We start from the raw sequence: 17,085 nt of genomic DNA on the forward strand, positions 1-17,085 counted from the left end.
GGGGAAAAGAATTTTATCACCCTCTTCACCTCTGTATCTATCATATCATATGACCATATGCTTCTTTAAATCAGGGAGCTTAAACATTTATTAATATATCCCACAGAGGGAATAATATTTGATGTTATAACCAGTGTCCATATACCTATTTATTTACATAAGCTGAAAAAAATAATCACTTACCTTTACTGTTCTTACTACATTTGAATTGGATATTTTCTACTGTATTCTATTTTTTGAAATGGTTATATTTACTCTGTAAATTAATTTTACACCTTTTATTAACAATCCACAGGTTCTTTTTATATATGGCACATATTTGGCCTAGTCTCTGAAGGCTAGCCTCCATGGATGGTTTCACCGAGTTCTATGTCACTCTTATTCTCTTAACCACATATGTATATAAACACCACAGTTCTATATTATCTGGAGATGCATAGGTCTGAGAATGTATAATGGTAAACATTCCTTAAAATTAAAAAAATGGCCTCTCAAACACAAGTGAAATATTTATCTTATAAAAACAGTTTCTTGCTATTTACAAGCAGAATTGCAGCTATATTAAATCATTGTTTCCTGGTATTTATAGCAATGAGGCACTTTTATTCATGGACTATAAATACAGAGGCCCTTTGCATGTAGAACTTCTGGATTATTCGTTACCACTCTGTTTCCTGGTCATTTTAAGCAATGATTCATTTCCCTTAACCAGGTTGACTAATTTTATTTCCTTCCTGAAATAATTCATTGTTTGAGTGAATCAACCAAGTAACAGCTTGTGTTCTGGAGATAATGCAAGTAAATGCAGAGCTGACAGCTAATCTAGATGAGGCCATTTGTTTTGAGTGAATCTTAATGTGGTCTTAAGAAAAACAATCAGAAACTATCATCTGACAGATCAGCTAATAATTCTGAGAAATGGAAGACAGCTATTTTTCAGGCCTCTCTTCATTTTATCTATTTCTTAATAATTTGAAGCCACTTGGGGGATAAAGAAAATTGATACTCCCATAATATGGAAGATAAATATTTGGTTTCCTTTATATTAATAATTATATTAATTAATAATATATTTTTATTGTCAAGAATTAAACAAACAAATCTACCTTATTTTCTAAAGAAGGTCAACAGAAAGAATTGCCTGAGGTCAATTACTCAAATCTGAAATCACTATTTCTGTCAGATACCCTTGCAGATGTCATTGAGTTATGCTACCAACTCTGTAAGCCTGGGCCATTTAGAATATTTCACAATGCAATTATTTCAGAGTATTTACTGGAAAACCGTCTCTCTCTAAATTACATAGTTTTGTGTGCTATATTAAGTTTTTTCTACAATGAATCTAAGGGAGATTGGTGATTCTTATTTTAATATTGCCTGGGCTGTAATCATCCTTGTGAACATACTCTGGTTTTGGAACCGTGATCCTTGCGTAGTTATTCATTCTCTGTTGGTGTTAACTTAAAACTCTTTACTGAGCTAAATAATGTTTCTGTGCAAATAACTCCTACCAATCTATGATGTCTTAGAAGACATCAACCTCTTTCTTTTTATCGCCACCTGATTTTTAAAGAAAAAGAAATGGTCCAGAATTGACAACACAGAATACCTATCCTTTGAATATTTTTTTTTTTTGAAAGCTTAAAAAACTTTTAATAAAAGGCGACCAAGGCTGCCCTAATTTGCCGTAAAAATTACCTCTTCCTCCTACCTTTCCCCTGCTTTGAATGGTACCTTTTATTGCATGTTAATACACAAAGACATTTCTAGCACTTCTACTTAAAGTTAGCCTCTTACATGGCTGCTTTCTTTTCTGATACACACTGACTTTATCAGAAGGCACCGAGATTAGACTCCTAAGTAGTTTCAGATTTTTTGTCCCTTTTTAGGTTCCTCTAGAATAATTTTCCTCAGAAAAGGATAACTTGAAAAACTTAAGGAACCAGAAGAAAACGAATGATTTAACACAGCAACTTGAAACTTGTAGCATTCAAAAACTATAAATATAATAGGCTCCTTGAACATATCACTTAGGACAAAATGTCAGAATAACTTTCTGAACATAAATGTAAAAATAGAGCACATTTATTAACAATAGGAAAACTCCTAAGCTTACAGTAACAACATATTAAATCTTATGTAACACATAGCCAAAAGCATTAGAAATTCACTGCCAAATATTCTGATGCACCACCCTCAAAATATGTCTGGTATATACCACTAACATATATAACAAAGTATGGCATTTATTTCACAAAAAGAAAAGATAGTTTCATCACACAAACAGATTTGGAGATTTCAGCTTTGTTTAAGTTCTAGAGATATATTTTAAAGATAAAAAAGAAAAACGGCCGGGCACGGTGGCTCAAGCCTGCAATCCCAGCACCTTGGGAGGCCGAGGCGGGTGGATCACGAGGTCGAGAGATCGAGACCATCCTGGTCAACATGGTGAAACCCCGTCTCTATTAAAAATACAAAAAATTAGCTGGGCATGGTGGCACGTGCCTGCAATCCCAGCTACTCGGGAGGCTGAGGCAGGAGAATTGCCCGAACCCAGGAGGCGGAGGTTGCGGTGAGCCGAGATCGCGCCATTGCACTCCAGCCTGGGTAACAAGAGCGAAAACTCTGTCTCAAAAAAAAAAAAAAAAAAAAAAGAAAAACAGGATTCACCCTTCAAATAAAAAAGTCTCTTTCTATATATAATTCATTATTAATACTCTATGCTCTTGCAATGTAAAACATTTAGAAACTTTTGAATTCTAAAAATGTTCATCAGTTAACCTATTTGGCCTTAACATATTCTAAATTCCCTTTCGAGAATCACATTGAAGTTTTCAGTCCATTGGTCCAATATAGATGGAACAACTATTTCTTTTTCTTCTTCTTTGGTGGTTCATCCTCAGAACTGCTATCTGTGCTGGTGCTGCTGCTACTAGAAGAGCTGGAATCTGAGTCTGAATCAGAGGAGGAGGAAGAGGTTGTGGAGGAGGCTGAGGATGAGGAACTAGAGGAGCTTTCGTCAGTGTCACTGTCCTCTGAGGAGGATGAGGTAGATGTTTCTTCACTTTCTGATGAAGAATCACTGGCTGAACTGTCACTGCTACTGCTACTTGAACTGGTTACACTCTTAGACCTTTTTTTCTTGGTCTTTCTTTCTACAGTGGTTTCTCCAATGCTTTGTTGTAATAATAATCTGTTTTCTTTTTCTTTTAAAGCTTTTTTTAGTTCTGCTGTCCTTGAGGGCCTATGTAAGTATTTTCTTTTTCCTGTGCATTCGTAAGTCCAATGTCCAAATTCCAAGCATTTCTGACATCTTACATGTTGCTTATTTGCCTCGCTGCAGTGACACAAAGCTGACAGGGATACTTAATAACGATGGATGACGGAATCAGGATCCAAAAGGTCTTGACAGGCTGCAACTCTGTCGAATGCTTGTCTCCGGGCTATGAGCCGATGCATGGGAGTCGCCATTTTAGCGTCCTTTTGAATATTTTTCTAATTATCTAATGCCTGAGTTTTTGCCCAAAGCCCAATTATACAAAATTAATGGAAGATTGCTTATGTGATCCATAGCCTATTTGCTTCTCACTTTGCTTGAAATGAAGGAAATTATAAGAAGCAATCACAATAAATTTGCCCTTACATCTGTATAGGAATATTATGTATTTTAAGACTTATTGTACCCTCCATTTAGTTAGAGAATAGTGAGGAGAACTTATCCTTTCGTGTCACAAATTATACAAGAGTTAATGATTGGTTGTTGATCCAGATGGAGGTGATGAAATGTTCCAGTTTGCCCAAGAGATCCTGGTTTCTGTCTGTTGTTCTGCTGTAATTGTTAGTAGCTTCTTCCCCATCCCTCTTATTTTTAGAAGTTTCTGGGTTTGAAACATAAATTCTGCCCAATTTTGGGTTAATCAAAGGAGACAGAGGACCTTCCTTGTTAAAAAGAGTTAGCCAGTCTTGCTTATGAAGTTCAGCTTTGAGGAATGGGCACATCCCTCAGTGTGTTCCTAATGCAAAGTGAAACATTGTAGTCAATAATCCAGGACTGGTGAGACCTTAGAAAAATAAAAATCCAGCAATTATTGAGTCTTGGAAGGAGTGTGAGCATTTCAATGCTTCATTGCAATATATTGACTAGGAAATACAGAATTAGGAAAACTTTTCGCTCACTCATTATAGGAATCAAAGCAGGTGTATGGTCAGGGAGGTGTCCTTAATTTTGATGAATTTTCTGACACACAACTCAAAGGCTGAGAGTGTCCTATATGTTAATCCCCATGCTGATGACTTAAAGTATTTGAATCTTAAAGAAATAATCTACAAGATGGCCAAAACTATGGCTTAGAATTTTTGATTCATCTCTAAAGGGGATTTAAAGAATAACTCCATATATGACTAACATTCAAGGAACAAAAACTATTTACTTCCCTGAATACATTTATAAACGTTCAGTATAATTTTGTCATCCTAAATAGCACAAAAATAATCTCTACCATATGATGCAGGCCAGAGGCATTATTTCTTAAAAAACCTTTTCTTTTTTTTCTAAGATTGAAAATATAGCAGCAATTTGAATGTAAAAATCAGGCATCCTAAACAGCCAGCAAATTGCAGGCCCACAAAGCCAGCCATCTTTTTATCCTTTCCTTGATTGATGAATTGTGCAGAAATGATCAAGATCAATTCAAGGATGCATGAATTTCATCTTGTTCAGTTTCTGAGGGTTGTATTAGGCCTGTAATTCTGTCTACAAGATGACACTGTTAGAGAATGAACAAAGAAAGCAATTGATATTTTATTCTTATCCTGGCAATGAATTTTGCTTATTACCATCTTCAAAATACAATTGAGTGAATAGTGATTACTCCTGCATAGGTATAAATGCATACATGTGAAAAAAGTTAAAAATGAATGGCATGAAAATTGCCTTTAACTTTCAAAATCATTTTCCCAATCTCTTAAATGAGGCTGTACTTGTGTAGTGAACTTCAAGCATAAAACAAAGTAGATTCTTTCAGCCTTGCTGCTAACTTAGAGTCCATAATGTAAGGTGAACAGAAAAAGATATTTTTAATCTCAATTTTTCTACCTATGGATGTGTCTAAAGGAGATTCATCTACTAACATGTTAAGTCCTTGGTACTTAAAGTGTAATTATTAAAGTTTGAAAAGTGCTGATTTAGGCTGGTTGTATTTGCACAGCTTTAGAAACATATAAACTATGTAAGACATTAACCAGACTTATTTTAATGTCATACTATTGAGCACTTACAATGAATCCACTTTGCATATTTTTAGGTATATATTTGTGAACCTAGTCCATGGATTCTAGTCCATTAATTCTTAGGGAGAAATGTTCAGTTGCTTTAATTAGCAGAAATTTTTCTTCTTTCCCCTTTCTCCCATGATAAATATTTCTTGTTAATCAGTGGTATTAGAATGTAAATAGATCTTTCAAGTCAATTTATTTGCAAGTGATCACCCACAACAATTTTACTTCCTAAATTTCCATTTATTGCAAATATTACTATTCAGCTCACACATACACAATGAACTCTCATTTAGTCACAATAGTTAAGGAATGAACTACTGGTTAATTGACAATTCTAGCTAACTGATAATTACATTATATACTTCCAGAAATTAAGCAGAATTACAAGCACTGTATAAAACATAATTTATTCACAATAGCAAAGATGTGGAATCAACCCAAATATCCATCAATGATAGACTGGATAAAGAAAATGTGTTAGATATACACCATGGAATATTATACAGCCATAAAAAGGAATGAGATCATGTCCTTTGGAGGGACATAGATGGAGCTAGAAACCATTATCCTCAGCAAACTAACACAGGAACAGGAAACCAAACATTGCATATTATCACTTATAAGTGGGAGCTGAACAATGAGAACACATGGACACAGGGAGAGGAACAATGCACACTGGGGCCTGACAGTGGGTGATAGGGCAGGGAGGACATCTGGATAGATAGCTAATGTATGTGGGACTTAATACCTAGGTGATGGATTGATAGGTGCAGCTTTACCACATTTCTCTATGTAACAAACCTGCACATCCTGCACATGTATACCAGAATTTAAAATTAAATTAAATTTAATTTAAAAAATTAAATAAATTTTAAAAAACATAATTTAATATTTTCTTTCACAGGCACAATGAGTTTCAGAATCTTCATGTGGCTCAAACTTCATCTAGTACCTTATTGATTATTTGGGTACCAAAACCTGTAAAATTTTATCTTTGGAATATTTGCGGAATCAGCCCACCTTCTCTCCATCCCTGATGTCGTCACTGTGGTTCCAGTCACTCTTGTCTCTTGACTAGTTTAATGCATCGTTTTGGTCACCAGGATTGTCTCTAATTCATTCTTCCTTCTGAAATCTGAGTGATTATTGAAAAGGCAATCTCATATATTTATTTTTCTGCTTAAAACATACCAATGCATTTATATTTCTTGCAGGATAAAGTTCAACATTCTTAATATGGTCTGGACCATACTTGATTTTCAGTGTTACATATCATTTGTTTTCTCTGTATTTCAACCCCACCATCCACATATCTGTCTCTTCACCTTCAGGTTACTTTCTAATTAGAATAATGACTTTTAGATCCCAGAAGCCTCTAGTTACTTCCTGGCCTCCAAGCCTCTGCACTTGCTGCCCCCTTGCTGGGGTCAGTGTCTTTCTGCTCTACACTTTCTATCCCAATACACAACTAATTATGATCATGCTTCAGGTCACGGTATCGCAATGGGTTCATCCAGGAGCACTTCCTCCCTTTCTCACTCATCTCTGAGCTCCAACCCAACTGATACATCTTCTTCGTGATTCCATAGCAGCCTATCCCAACATGTACATTTTGGTCTTGAATTTCCTATTTCCCAGTCTGTATTCCAGAATCTGGAAGGGGGTTCATGGTGGTGTGTAAGTCTTTCTGTCTGTAATAGCTCTAATGCTTAGCACGGTGAAGTCATTCTATACACTTTTATAAACAAATGAATGAATTGACATAAAAGTGCATAAAATCTAATCAGTTTAAATATCAGCTTTCCTTATGCAGTATAAAAAAGATAGTAGATAAACTATTTACACTGAGTCTGTAGTTACCTGAGTTGGTACCCTGGAAGATGCTTTCTAAAGTTAGTACCCAATATTCACATGTTTCCTGGCCACTCATCTTCTTTTCATAAAAATAAGGTATAGATTGTTCAAATGCAGAACTGGCCGGGATAAAATTATCTGGCTCCCCTTTATAAAACGAACATAACATTTTGCTTATTTGCATGCCTTAACAACTACAAGTGAGGATAGAGTGTGGAATGTATTCTCAGAATAAAAATCTCTAAAATGAGAATAGCAGAGTATATGAACAAGGAATGGTAGATGACACTTCAATAGATGATCAAATCTTGAGAAATTTGAAGCTAAATATAGTAAGCCATGATAATATTCTGAGAATTTAATCAAGCAATTACATACAGGGAAAGTATTTAATTAAGATGTAATCAACAGAATTTCAGGTGTGTTAAGGAATAAGCAAACCTGGCTGATGTCATCATCATCCAATAAATCATCCTCAAAAATAATTGGCAAATAATTGGTATTTTAAATCGTCAAGGGTATAGCCCAAGGCTCAAATGCTGGTTGGGATGCTCGAAAAAGAGCTATCCACTGTGGAAAAATGAGAAGTAATTTGCTGTGGTAACTAATGACCTTCAAATCTCAGTGGTTTCCAACCATAAAAGTTCTTTCTCTTGCACATTTTGTATTAGCTATGAGTCAACTACAACTCTGCTTCAACAGGTCTTACTTCAAGATCCAAGCCTAAGAAGAAGCCCCTATTTGAAACAAGGCCATACTTGGGAAAGGATGCACAAGAGGCAGTGTTTAAACCCACAACCATCTTTAAAGATTCTCTTCAGATATAGCATATGTCACAACTGCTTACATTCCATTGACCAAAGCAAGTCATTTGACTGTTAAATCAAGTTTAATGCAAAGTTGCCTCCTTATATATTTCTAAGTTCAGCCTAAAGGTTTATTTGTACCTCATTAACTATAACCTAAGTGGAAGTGTAAACAGATTGTAGCCTACTCTTGTGCCAATCATTGAGTTTTCGCCAATCAAAGGGGAGCAACTGTTCAAACCATCTTCAAATTAGGCAAATACCAAGCTGAAACCAATCTGGCCTTTTTTGTCCATAAATCTTGTTCTGCTGTGTGGCTGTCCTGGAGCCTCTGAGCCTACTCTGGCTTGAGAGGCTGCCCAATTCATGAATCACTTTTTGGACAATTAAACTCTTTTAAATTTAATTTGGCCAAAGTTTCTCTTTTAATATGACCAAGTCTTACATTAGTCTGAGGAAATTTCAGCCACTAACACAGAAGCTCTGCAACTCATGTTCAGGGCGTTAGTGTCATACACTCTTCTCATGTGGAAGGGGGTGGATATTTGGAAACAAGGTACCATAGTACTTGAACTGAGCAATAGAGAGGACAGAGTAAAACTGAGACACTAGGCAGGGATCTGGAATTAGTTTCAAAATAAAGGCCTTTGTGGGCTAACATTATGAAATCCAGTCTAGCCCAGTATCTATTCAGACTGTGTGGCTGGAGGCTAAGGACTTCAGATCACATAGATCTCAGATGATGATGGCTAGATAGATGGGCTCTACTGTTTATTAGCTTTGTGACCTAGTGAGTCATTTCAGTTCTCTGTGGCAGAGGCTGTTTTCTGCTCACCAAATATCCAAGAAACATTTACATGCATCTCCATATTTACTCACCCTACTTACGATTGGGGAGAGGCCAGGGGAGAGGCCATATGAGAAGTTCTGGCTAATGGCATATGAACACTTAATGGCTCCTAAAAATCTCCCCTGAGATTTTCAGCTTGTTGTCTTCCCTTTTGCAGAACGGGGGTTGCTAGATGATGGAAGTATAGATCCCTGAATCACCTTCTGTAGAAGAGTGGCACAGAAGAGTCATTTGACCCATATGAGACCCACACCAGACTGTAGGATAACAACCTGGTTTGTGTTAAGGCCTTGAAATTTTAGGATTTGTTTCTTCAGTACTGGCCAACATTTGTCAAAGGAAGAGGATAAAGACTATCTCTTGCATTTTTGCAAAGATAAATTGAGATGATTTATATAAAGCATAGAACAATGTCTTCCATAATATAGACTTAATATATGATAACGATGAGAGTTTTTTAATGTTATATTCATCTAGAGATTAAGAATAAGGTCTTCAGAATCAGTAGATGTAGTTCATGTCTCAAATATGCTACTATGTATGTTAAGAACGTTATTTAATTTCTTTGCACTTTCATTTCTTTATGAAATGGCAATAAAATGGGATCCAATTCACAAGGTAATATATGGGGTAGTGGTGGTAGTAATGGTGGCTGATAATCTGCCTGATCCCTCTTCAAAGCAGCAGAGTTAGCCATTAGTGAAAAGAACTAAAGAGATAAGCTTATATGGAAATCCAACTGCAGTTTTGGTCAGATTGATGGAACTAACCAGTCACAGTCCAGCTACTAATAGAGTGGTCTCCAGCCACAAAGGCAGTGGTCAGATGATGGTCAATTATCTGAGTATCAGCAGTGATTTTGCTGCTGGAGACAAGAAAAAAAGACAAGCAGGAATTTAGGAGCTGGAAAACCAATGTATACAATTTTGCCTTTATGTTGAGTTTGTATTTCTCTTTAAGCAATTTTAGAGCAATAATGGATGTAACATTAAAATTAATTTTATTTTTTTCCAATCATAATAGTAATAGAGTTTATTACAGAAAGCTAGAAGAACAGAAATTTGGACAGAAAGAAAAACATACATTGCTCTAATCCAACAAATAACTAATAATTTTTCTGTATTTATAGTCACTCATTTTTTCTATGAATTTTATCTATTTGACATAGCTGGATTTTCTAATGTTATATTAAAATTACTTCATAAACATTATTTTCAAGGACTGTAAATTATTTATGTAAATGTACCACAGTTTACTTATTTCTTTTGTAACATTAGGTTTTTGCTGTTGTAAATAATGCCCCTATTAACTTCTCTGTTACATATTTTTACATCCTTTGATTTAATTTGTTGGGACAAATCCACAGAATTGGAAATACTAGGAAAAATAGAAAAGATATTTATAAGAAATAATATACTATATTGCCAAATTGCTATCCCCAGCAATACATGAAAATGATAGTTTCACATGGCCAATAAGGGGTTTATTTTTGTATATTTCTAATTTTAAAAAATCCTTAAAATATTATATGTTAATATAGAATAACTACATATTTATTATATATATACCTTAGTCATTTTATTTTGCATTTATTCATGATATGAAAATTTGATCATCTGAGATTACTCATCATAGTGCATGATTTTTGAATTATCTCTTTATGCCAGTTGGCAATTTATCTAATATTTTTCTTATTGATTTGCATGAATGTTTTTTATCTTAACAATATTAGATATATAGTCTTCTTAGCCTATCTTATTATTTATTATCAGGAGAAATAGTAGGTGGCTGTCCAGTTATCCTTAACTAATCTTGAGCTGAATATGTGGCTATCTTTTTACTCTCTCATATTTTCTTATAACCAAATTGTCCATTGACTATAATTAAAATCTCCCTTTTGGATGGACTCTCAAGCTTAGTAGTAGCCAACTCTTCATGAGTTGAGGCGTAGGTAGAGACTTTTCAACTTTTAGCAAATGTACTTAATATCTGTTGGTTGTATCTCAAAAAATGACAGTTTCGGAATTTTATTTTTAAGTCCCTTGGTCTGCATGTAAAATGTTTCTTTCAAAACAACTTTGGGACTGTCAGAGAGGTACTGAACTGTGGTTGAGTTTCTGTATAAAGTGAAATCTAATAAATAATTGGGATCTTCATAGAAATTTCTGTTTAGAACCACAGTTTACATTGTTTCTACTTCAGTCATTTTCCAATATTTTTTCACAGAATATCATTCTAAGCACTGGGAATGTTTTCTCAGAATTCTCCCAAGGAGGTGCTGCTTTTCACAATTGTCTGTCCCGGTGTGAAGCAGAGAAGAAATTGGCAGAGACTGTGGTCCAAACTGTTAGTTGAGCTCCTATGAGTGGTTTCAGTATAAGTATTTTTCTACCTACTGTTGTGTAGCTAAGTATCCAAATGCCACAATGTTAAGCAAATACCTGCAAGGTCATATGTGACTTTCATACATTGTGGATTCTTTTTAGACGATAGTCTTGATCATCTTTATTCAACCCTGGTCTATTTTGATGTTTAGGAGAGAAGATCTTTAAGATTTCAGCTTCTAGAATTTCAAATGCACCAGGACACACACTGAATAACTTTATTATCAGAAAGTAGTACACAAAATATCTTCTCAGTTTAAAATGCATCATTCATTCATTCAACAAATATATATTGCCTTCCTAGGGGAGTTCTGTCTGCATTTGAATCTCACTTCATTTATTTAGCAGCTATGTAAATTGGGCAAAATCAATTTGGCCTTCTCAATTTTTCTTACCTTTGTTGCATTATTTCTACTGCAATGACCATAAGCCAAACGTACTGCTAGGCAGAAAGCATATTTTAGTGAATAAAGGGAGCACAGACCTTGCATAGGGTTAAACACAAGGTAGAAAGAGGCTTCTAGGCTTTGGAGAGGATAATAGAGACTGCCTAATGCATCTCTCTTTCTAAAATGAATATAGGATACAAAAAAGGAAATAAAATTTCTCATAGCTCATAACTACAACTTTAGTAGGAGAAAAATTACCAAAAAATTAATTTATATGTAGATGGAGTCTATACGAGACTCCATCTACAAGGAGCCTAGAATCAGGTGGAAATTCAGTGGAATTGAATAGAGGGCAGTGGAGTCTTAGTTGTCAGTGTGACACTGATTTCATCAATTGAAGTTCATCCCCAAAAGGACTGAGTCCCCGTATTTACCTGAGTGGGTAAATATGATGCAAAGTTTCAGTAACCTGGCAGATAAAAGCCCTGGCACCTGAGGAATCTGAAGAAAGAGGCTAAGAAAAAATCCATTATAAACATTTGTTTTTGATGTTTTGTGTGAACATAATTTTCATTGATCTTAGGTAAATACCAAAAAGCAGGATTGACAGGTCTTATAATAAATGTATGTTTAACTTTTTAAGGAACTACCTAACTCTTTTCCAAAGTGGACGGATCATTTTCTGCCTTCAACTCTTAATGTAAGAGAGCTCCAGGGGGCTCTGAGGGGGCTTTCATAGGAAGGCATCATTTCTGGGGGAAAAGATTGTATCATGGAACATGGAAGTGTCTCTGGGTGGCTTGGAGGTTAAGGGAAAGGAAACTACTGAAGATAAGAGCCACAATATCACATGGGAAAAAAACACAGTGATCCAGAAGAAAACAAACAACACACACACACATGCACGCACACACGCACACGCACGCACACACACACACACACACACACACACACACACACTTAGAAATTCTTAAAGAAACTGAGCATCACTGTAGCAATAGAAGAAGGCACTCTTAAACCTGGAAATTAATTACAATAGCCAATCTCTGATATCATTTTTGGTCTAGGAAAACCCAACACAAACAAAGACACCAATGACAAAATGACCCAGCACCCCTATAAGGGAATTATACATGATAAAAGAAGTGGTTAAAGAAAACTCAAAGCCTTAATAACTTATAAAGATGAGAAATGCCAATACCTGAATTAAACACCCAAATCAGATAGAGAAAAGATTAAGCTGAAAGAAAGCAGATAAAATGTCAAAAACAGCAAAGGAAAACAGAAAAACAAGAGCACTAACAAATAATTAAATATTATAACTTTCATATGTAATAATGACATTGTGGTCATATCTTTAAAAACCGTCCTGGAGCTCTCTTACATTAAGAGTTGAAAGCAAAAAATGGTCCGTCCACTTTGGAAAAGAGTTAGGTAGTTCCCTAAAAAGTTAAACACACATTTATTATAAGACCTGTCAATCCTGCTTTTTGGTATTTACCTAAGATCAATGAAAATTATGTTCACACAAAACATCAAAAACAAATGTTTATAATGGATTTTTTATAATTACCAAAAACTGAAAAAAATACAGTTCTTCAACTGATAAACAGATATACAAACAGTGATACACCTATAAAACTGGATTCCTACACAGCAATTAAAAGGGATAAGCTATTGATGCATGCAACAGCATGAATGAATCTCAAAAGCATTGTGCTAGGTGAAAAGCCAGATTCAAAAGGCTACTGTGATTCTATTCATGTGGCATTCTAAAAAAGGCAAAACTATTGAGGCAGAAAACAGATCAGTGGTGCTGGAGCAGGAGGAAGATTGAGTACTAAGGGGCATAAGGGAATTTTTTGGGATGATGGAAATGTTGTATGTCTTAATTTTAATGTTTACATGATGTATATATGGCTCAAAAAATGGAACTGAACATCGAAAAGGGTTAATTTTACTGCATGAGAATTATGCCTCAATAAGCCTCACTAAAAAAGTCTTACAGATTTGAAAGAATTTTAGAGATTCTTGATAAAACTTTTACAAGTAAAATAATATAATATTTGATATTCTCTTCAGGATAGCCTGATAGTTTGGAGAAAATAGGTAGAGAAATATATAAAATAACTAAGAGTCTATCAACAAACATGGTCCAAACTCCTCTAATTGTATACATCAAAGATGCACAATTTTTGCAAATCAATTACACCTCAACAAAGCTATTAAAATAAATTAATTAAAAACTCAAAAAAAAGTAAACTGAGATTGGCCAAGAGTTGTAATTTTTGAAACTAGAGCTCATTATACTGTACACTTCATTATTCTACGTATATGGTATTCCTTATAGTAAATAATATTTTAAACATATAAAGTTAAAACTAATTGGAAATCAGGCAACATAGAATAAAAATTGGATTTCCTATATTCTGATGGAAAAGCAAATCTTGGCATATTTTGCAGGAAGCTGTTATGTGGCTATCACTGAAAAAATATGGCTTGAAAATCTTAAGGTTGAAAGTCTAATGTGGAATTTTATAAAGTAGATTTGTTCTATGGGAGTTCCATATTAAACAAAATTAAACTGCAGTTTCTCAGAGCGGTTAATACACTACCGTGGTATACAACATTGCCCAAATTAATTTGTATGTAGAATTCCCAAAACAGTTGCAGAAATAATGTTACATAGAACATACTTGAGATTCCATACCATTTTCAAGACTGACAGTACATATTTGTAGTAGCCTAGGTGCCAAGAGGCAACTTAATGCTGGAGTCAAAACTTGATGCTTCATGTATTAGCGTAATGCTAGTTCCTATAACCTAATTCCCTCAGGTAAAGTGGCTTAACATGATAGAAGTGATTTCTCCCCCATATATCTGTCCAGTGAAAGTGTTTTAGATAGTGATGGACTTTCCCTCACGCAGTGCTTCAGAAATTGGAGCTCCATCTTATCCCTTTTCCATCCTCTACCCCGACCTTTTTGGCACCAGGGACCGGTTTTGTGGAGTACAGTTTTTTCATGGACCAGGGGCAAGGGATGGTTTTGGGATAATTCAAGCACATTACATTTATTGTGCACTTTAGTTCTATTATTATTACATTGAAATATATAACAAAATAACTATACAACTCACCATAATGTAGAGTAAGTGAGAGCCCTGCTCTTCTTTTCCTGCAACTAAATGTCTCATCTGGGGGTGATGGGACACAGATTATCAGACATTAGATACTCATAAGAAGCACACAACCTAGATCTCTCATATGTACAGTTCACAAAAGGATTTGTGCTCTTATAAGAATGTAATGCTGCCACAGATCTGACAGGAGGTGGAATTCAGGTGGTAATGAGAGCGATAGAAAGCAGCTGTAAATACAGATGAAGCTTCTCTTATTCACCCACCCTTCACCTCCTGCCGTGCAGGCCATTTCCTAACAGGCCATGGACTGGTAGCTAGTGATCTGTGATCCGGAGGATGGAGATCCCTGCTCTAGAGGTCTAGGTACTTCTTCATCTAACCAGCCTGAAGGAAGAATGAGTGGAAAAGGTACACTGACACCTTAATCACCTTCAACCAGAAGAAACATACATCACTTCTGCTCTCATTCCATTGATCATTCGTCTAATGGCCTAATTAGATACAACCAAATATGAGAAAAGTAGTTTTTCTTAGGCAGTTGTTTTGAATGAAGGGAAAACATGAATTTTATTGCACAGTTAGCTGTCTCTATTATGGGTTACAGTACTTTTGAAATTCCTTTAATTCAGTGATTCCACCAGATATTATGATTCAAATAATCTGAACTGGGGCTCTGGTATCATATCTTAAAAGTTCGTAAATAATTATATGGTTAAAAGCTCCCGGATAATTATATAATTTGACCTGAGAAACATAGAAAATAGTCACTGATTCTTTTATTTATTTATTTATTTTTTATTGCATTTTAGGTTTGGGGGTACATGTGAAGAACATGCAAGATTGCTGCATAGGTACACACATGGCAGTGTGGTTTGCTGCCTTCCTTCCCCTCACCTGTATCTGTCATTTCTCCCCATGTCATCTCTTCCCACCACCCCACCTCCCCATCCCTACCCATTTCCCCCGAACGGACCCCAGTGTGTAGTGCTCCCCTCCCTGTGTCCATGTGTTCTCATTTTTCAACACCCACCTATGAGTAAGAACATGCGGTATTTGATTTTCTGCTCTTGTGTCAGTTTGCTGAGAATGATGGTTTCCAGGTTCACCCATGTCCCCACAAAGGACACGAACTCATCGTTTTTGATGGCTGTGTAATACTCCATGGTGTATATGTACCACATTTTCCCTATCCAGTCTATCATCGATGGGCATTTGGGTTGGTTCCAGGTCTTTGCTATCGTAAACAGTGCTGCAATAAACATTCGTGTGCATGTGTCCTTATAGTAGAATGATTTACAATCCTTCGGATATACACCCAGTAATGGGATTGCTGGGTCAAATGGGATTTCTATTTTTAGGTCATTGAGGAATCGCCACACTGTCTTCCACAATGGTTGAATTAATTTACACTCCCATCAACAGTGTAAAAGTGTTCCTATTTCTCCACATCCTCTCCAGCATCTGTTGTCTCCAGATTTTTTAATGATTGCCATTCTAACTGGTGTGAGATGGTATCTCAATGTGGTTTTGATTTGCATTTCTCTAATGACCAGTGATGATGAGCATTTTTTCATATGTTTGTTGGCCTCCTGTATGTCTTCTTTTGTAAAGTGTCTGTTTATATCCTTCACCCACTTTTGAATGGGCTGGTTTGATTTTTTCTTGTAGATCTGTTTTAGTTCTTTGTAAATTCTGGATATCAGCCCATTGTCAAATGGGTAGACTGCAAAAATTTTTTCCCATTCTGTTGGTTGCCGATTCACTCTACTGACTGTTTCTTTTGCCGTGCAGAAGCTGTGGAGTTTGATTAGGTCCAATTTGTCTATTTTGGCTTTTGTTGCCATTGCTTTGGCGTTTTGGTCATGAAGTCCTTGCCTATGCCTATGTCCTGAATGGTTTTGCCTAGATTTTCTTCTAGGGTTTTTATGGTGTTAGGTCTGACGTTTAAGTCTTTTTTTTAAATCCATCTGGAGTTAATTTTGGTGTAAGGTGTCAGGAAGGGGTCCAGTTTCTGCTTTCTGCACATGGCTAGCCAGTTTTCCTAACACCATTTATTAAACAGGGAATCCTTTCCCCATTGCTTGTTTTTATCAGGTTTGTCAAAGATTGGATGGTTGTAGATATGTTGTGTTTCCTCTGAGGCCTATTCTGTTCCATTGGTCTATATCTCTGTTTTGGTATCAGTACCATGCTGTTTTGATTACTGTAGCCTTGTAGTATAGTTTGAAGTCTGGTAGTGTGATGCCTCCTGCTTTGTTCTTTTTGCTTAGAATTGACTTAGCTATGCGGGCTCTCTTTTGGTTCCATATGAAGTTTAAGGTGTTTTTTTCCAGTTCTGTGAAGAAGGTCATTGGTAGCTTGATGGGAATAGTGTTAAATTTGTA

General features: G+C 35.7%; 1 protein-coding gene across 1 annotated transcript; it reads right to left on the reverse strand.

The window, feature by feature from the left end:
• Window positions 1-2,069: 2,069 nt before the first annotated feature.
• LOC101030574 (zinc finger CCHC domain-containing protein 10) lies at window positions 2,070-3,471 on the reverse strand. The gene is given in 3 exon segments (XM_074382563.1): window positions 2,070-3,344; window positions 3,347-3,423; window positions 3,425-3,471. Coding segments are annotated over 3 exon segments (603 nt in total). The 3' UTR covers window positions 2,070-2,865.
• Between the last annotated feature and the right edge of the window lie 13,614 nt (window positions 3,472-17,085).

The sequence above is a fragment of the Saimiri boliviensis genome, chromosome 12, assembly GCF_048565385.1.
Source record: "Saimiri boliviensis isolate mSaiBol1 chromosome 12, mSaiBol1.pri, whole genome shotgun sequence".
Lineage (NCBI taxonomy): Eukaryota > Metazoa > Chordata > Mammalia > Primates > Cebidae > Saimiri > Saimiri boliviensis.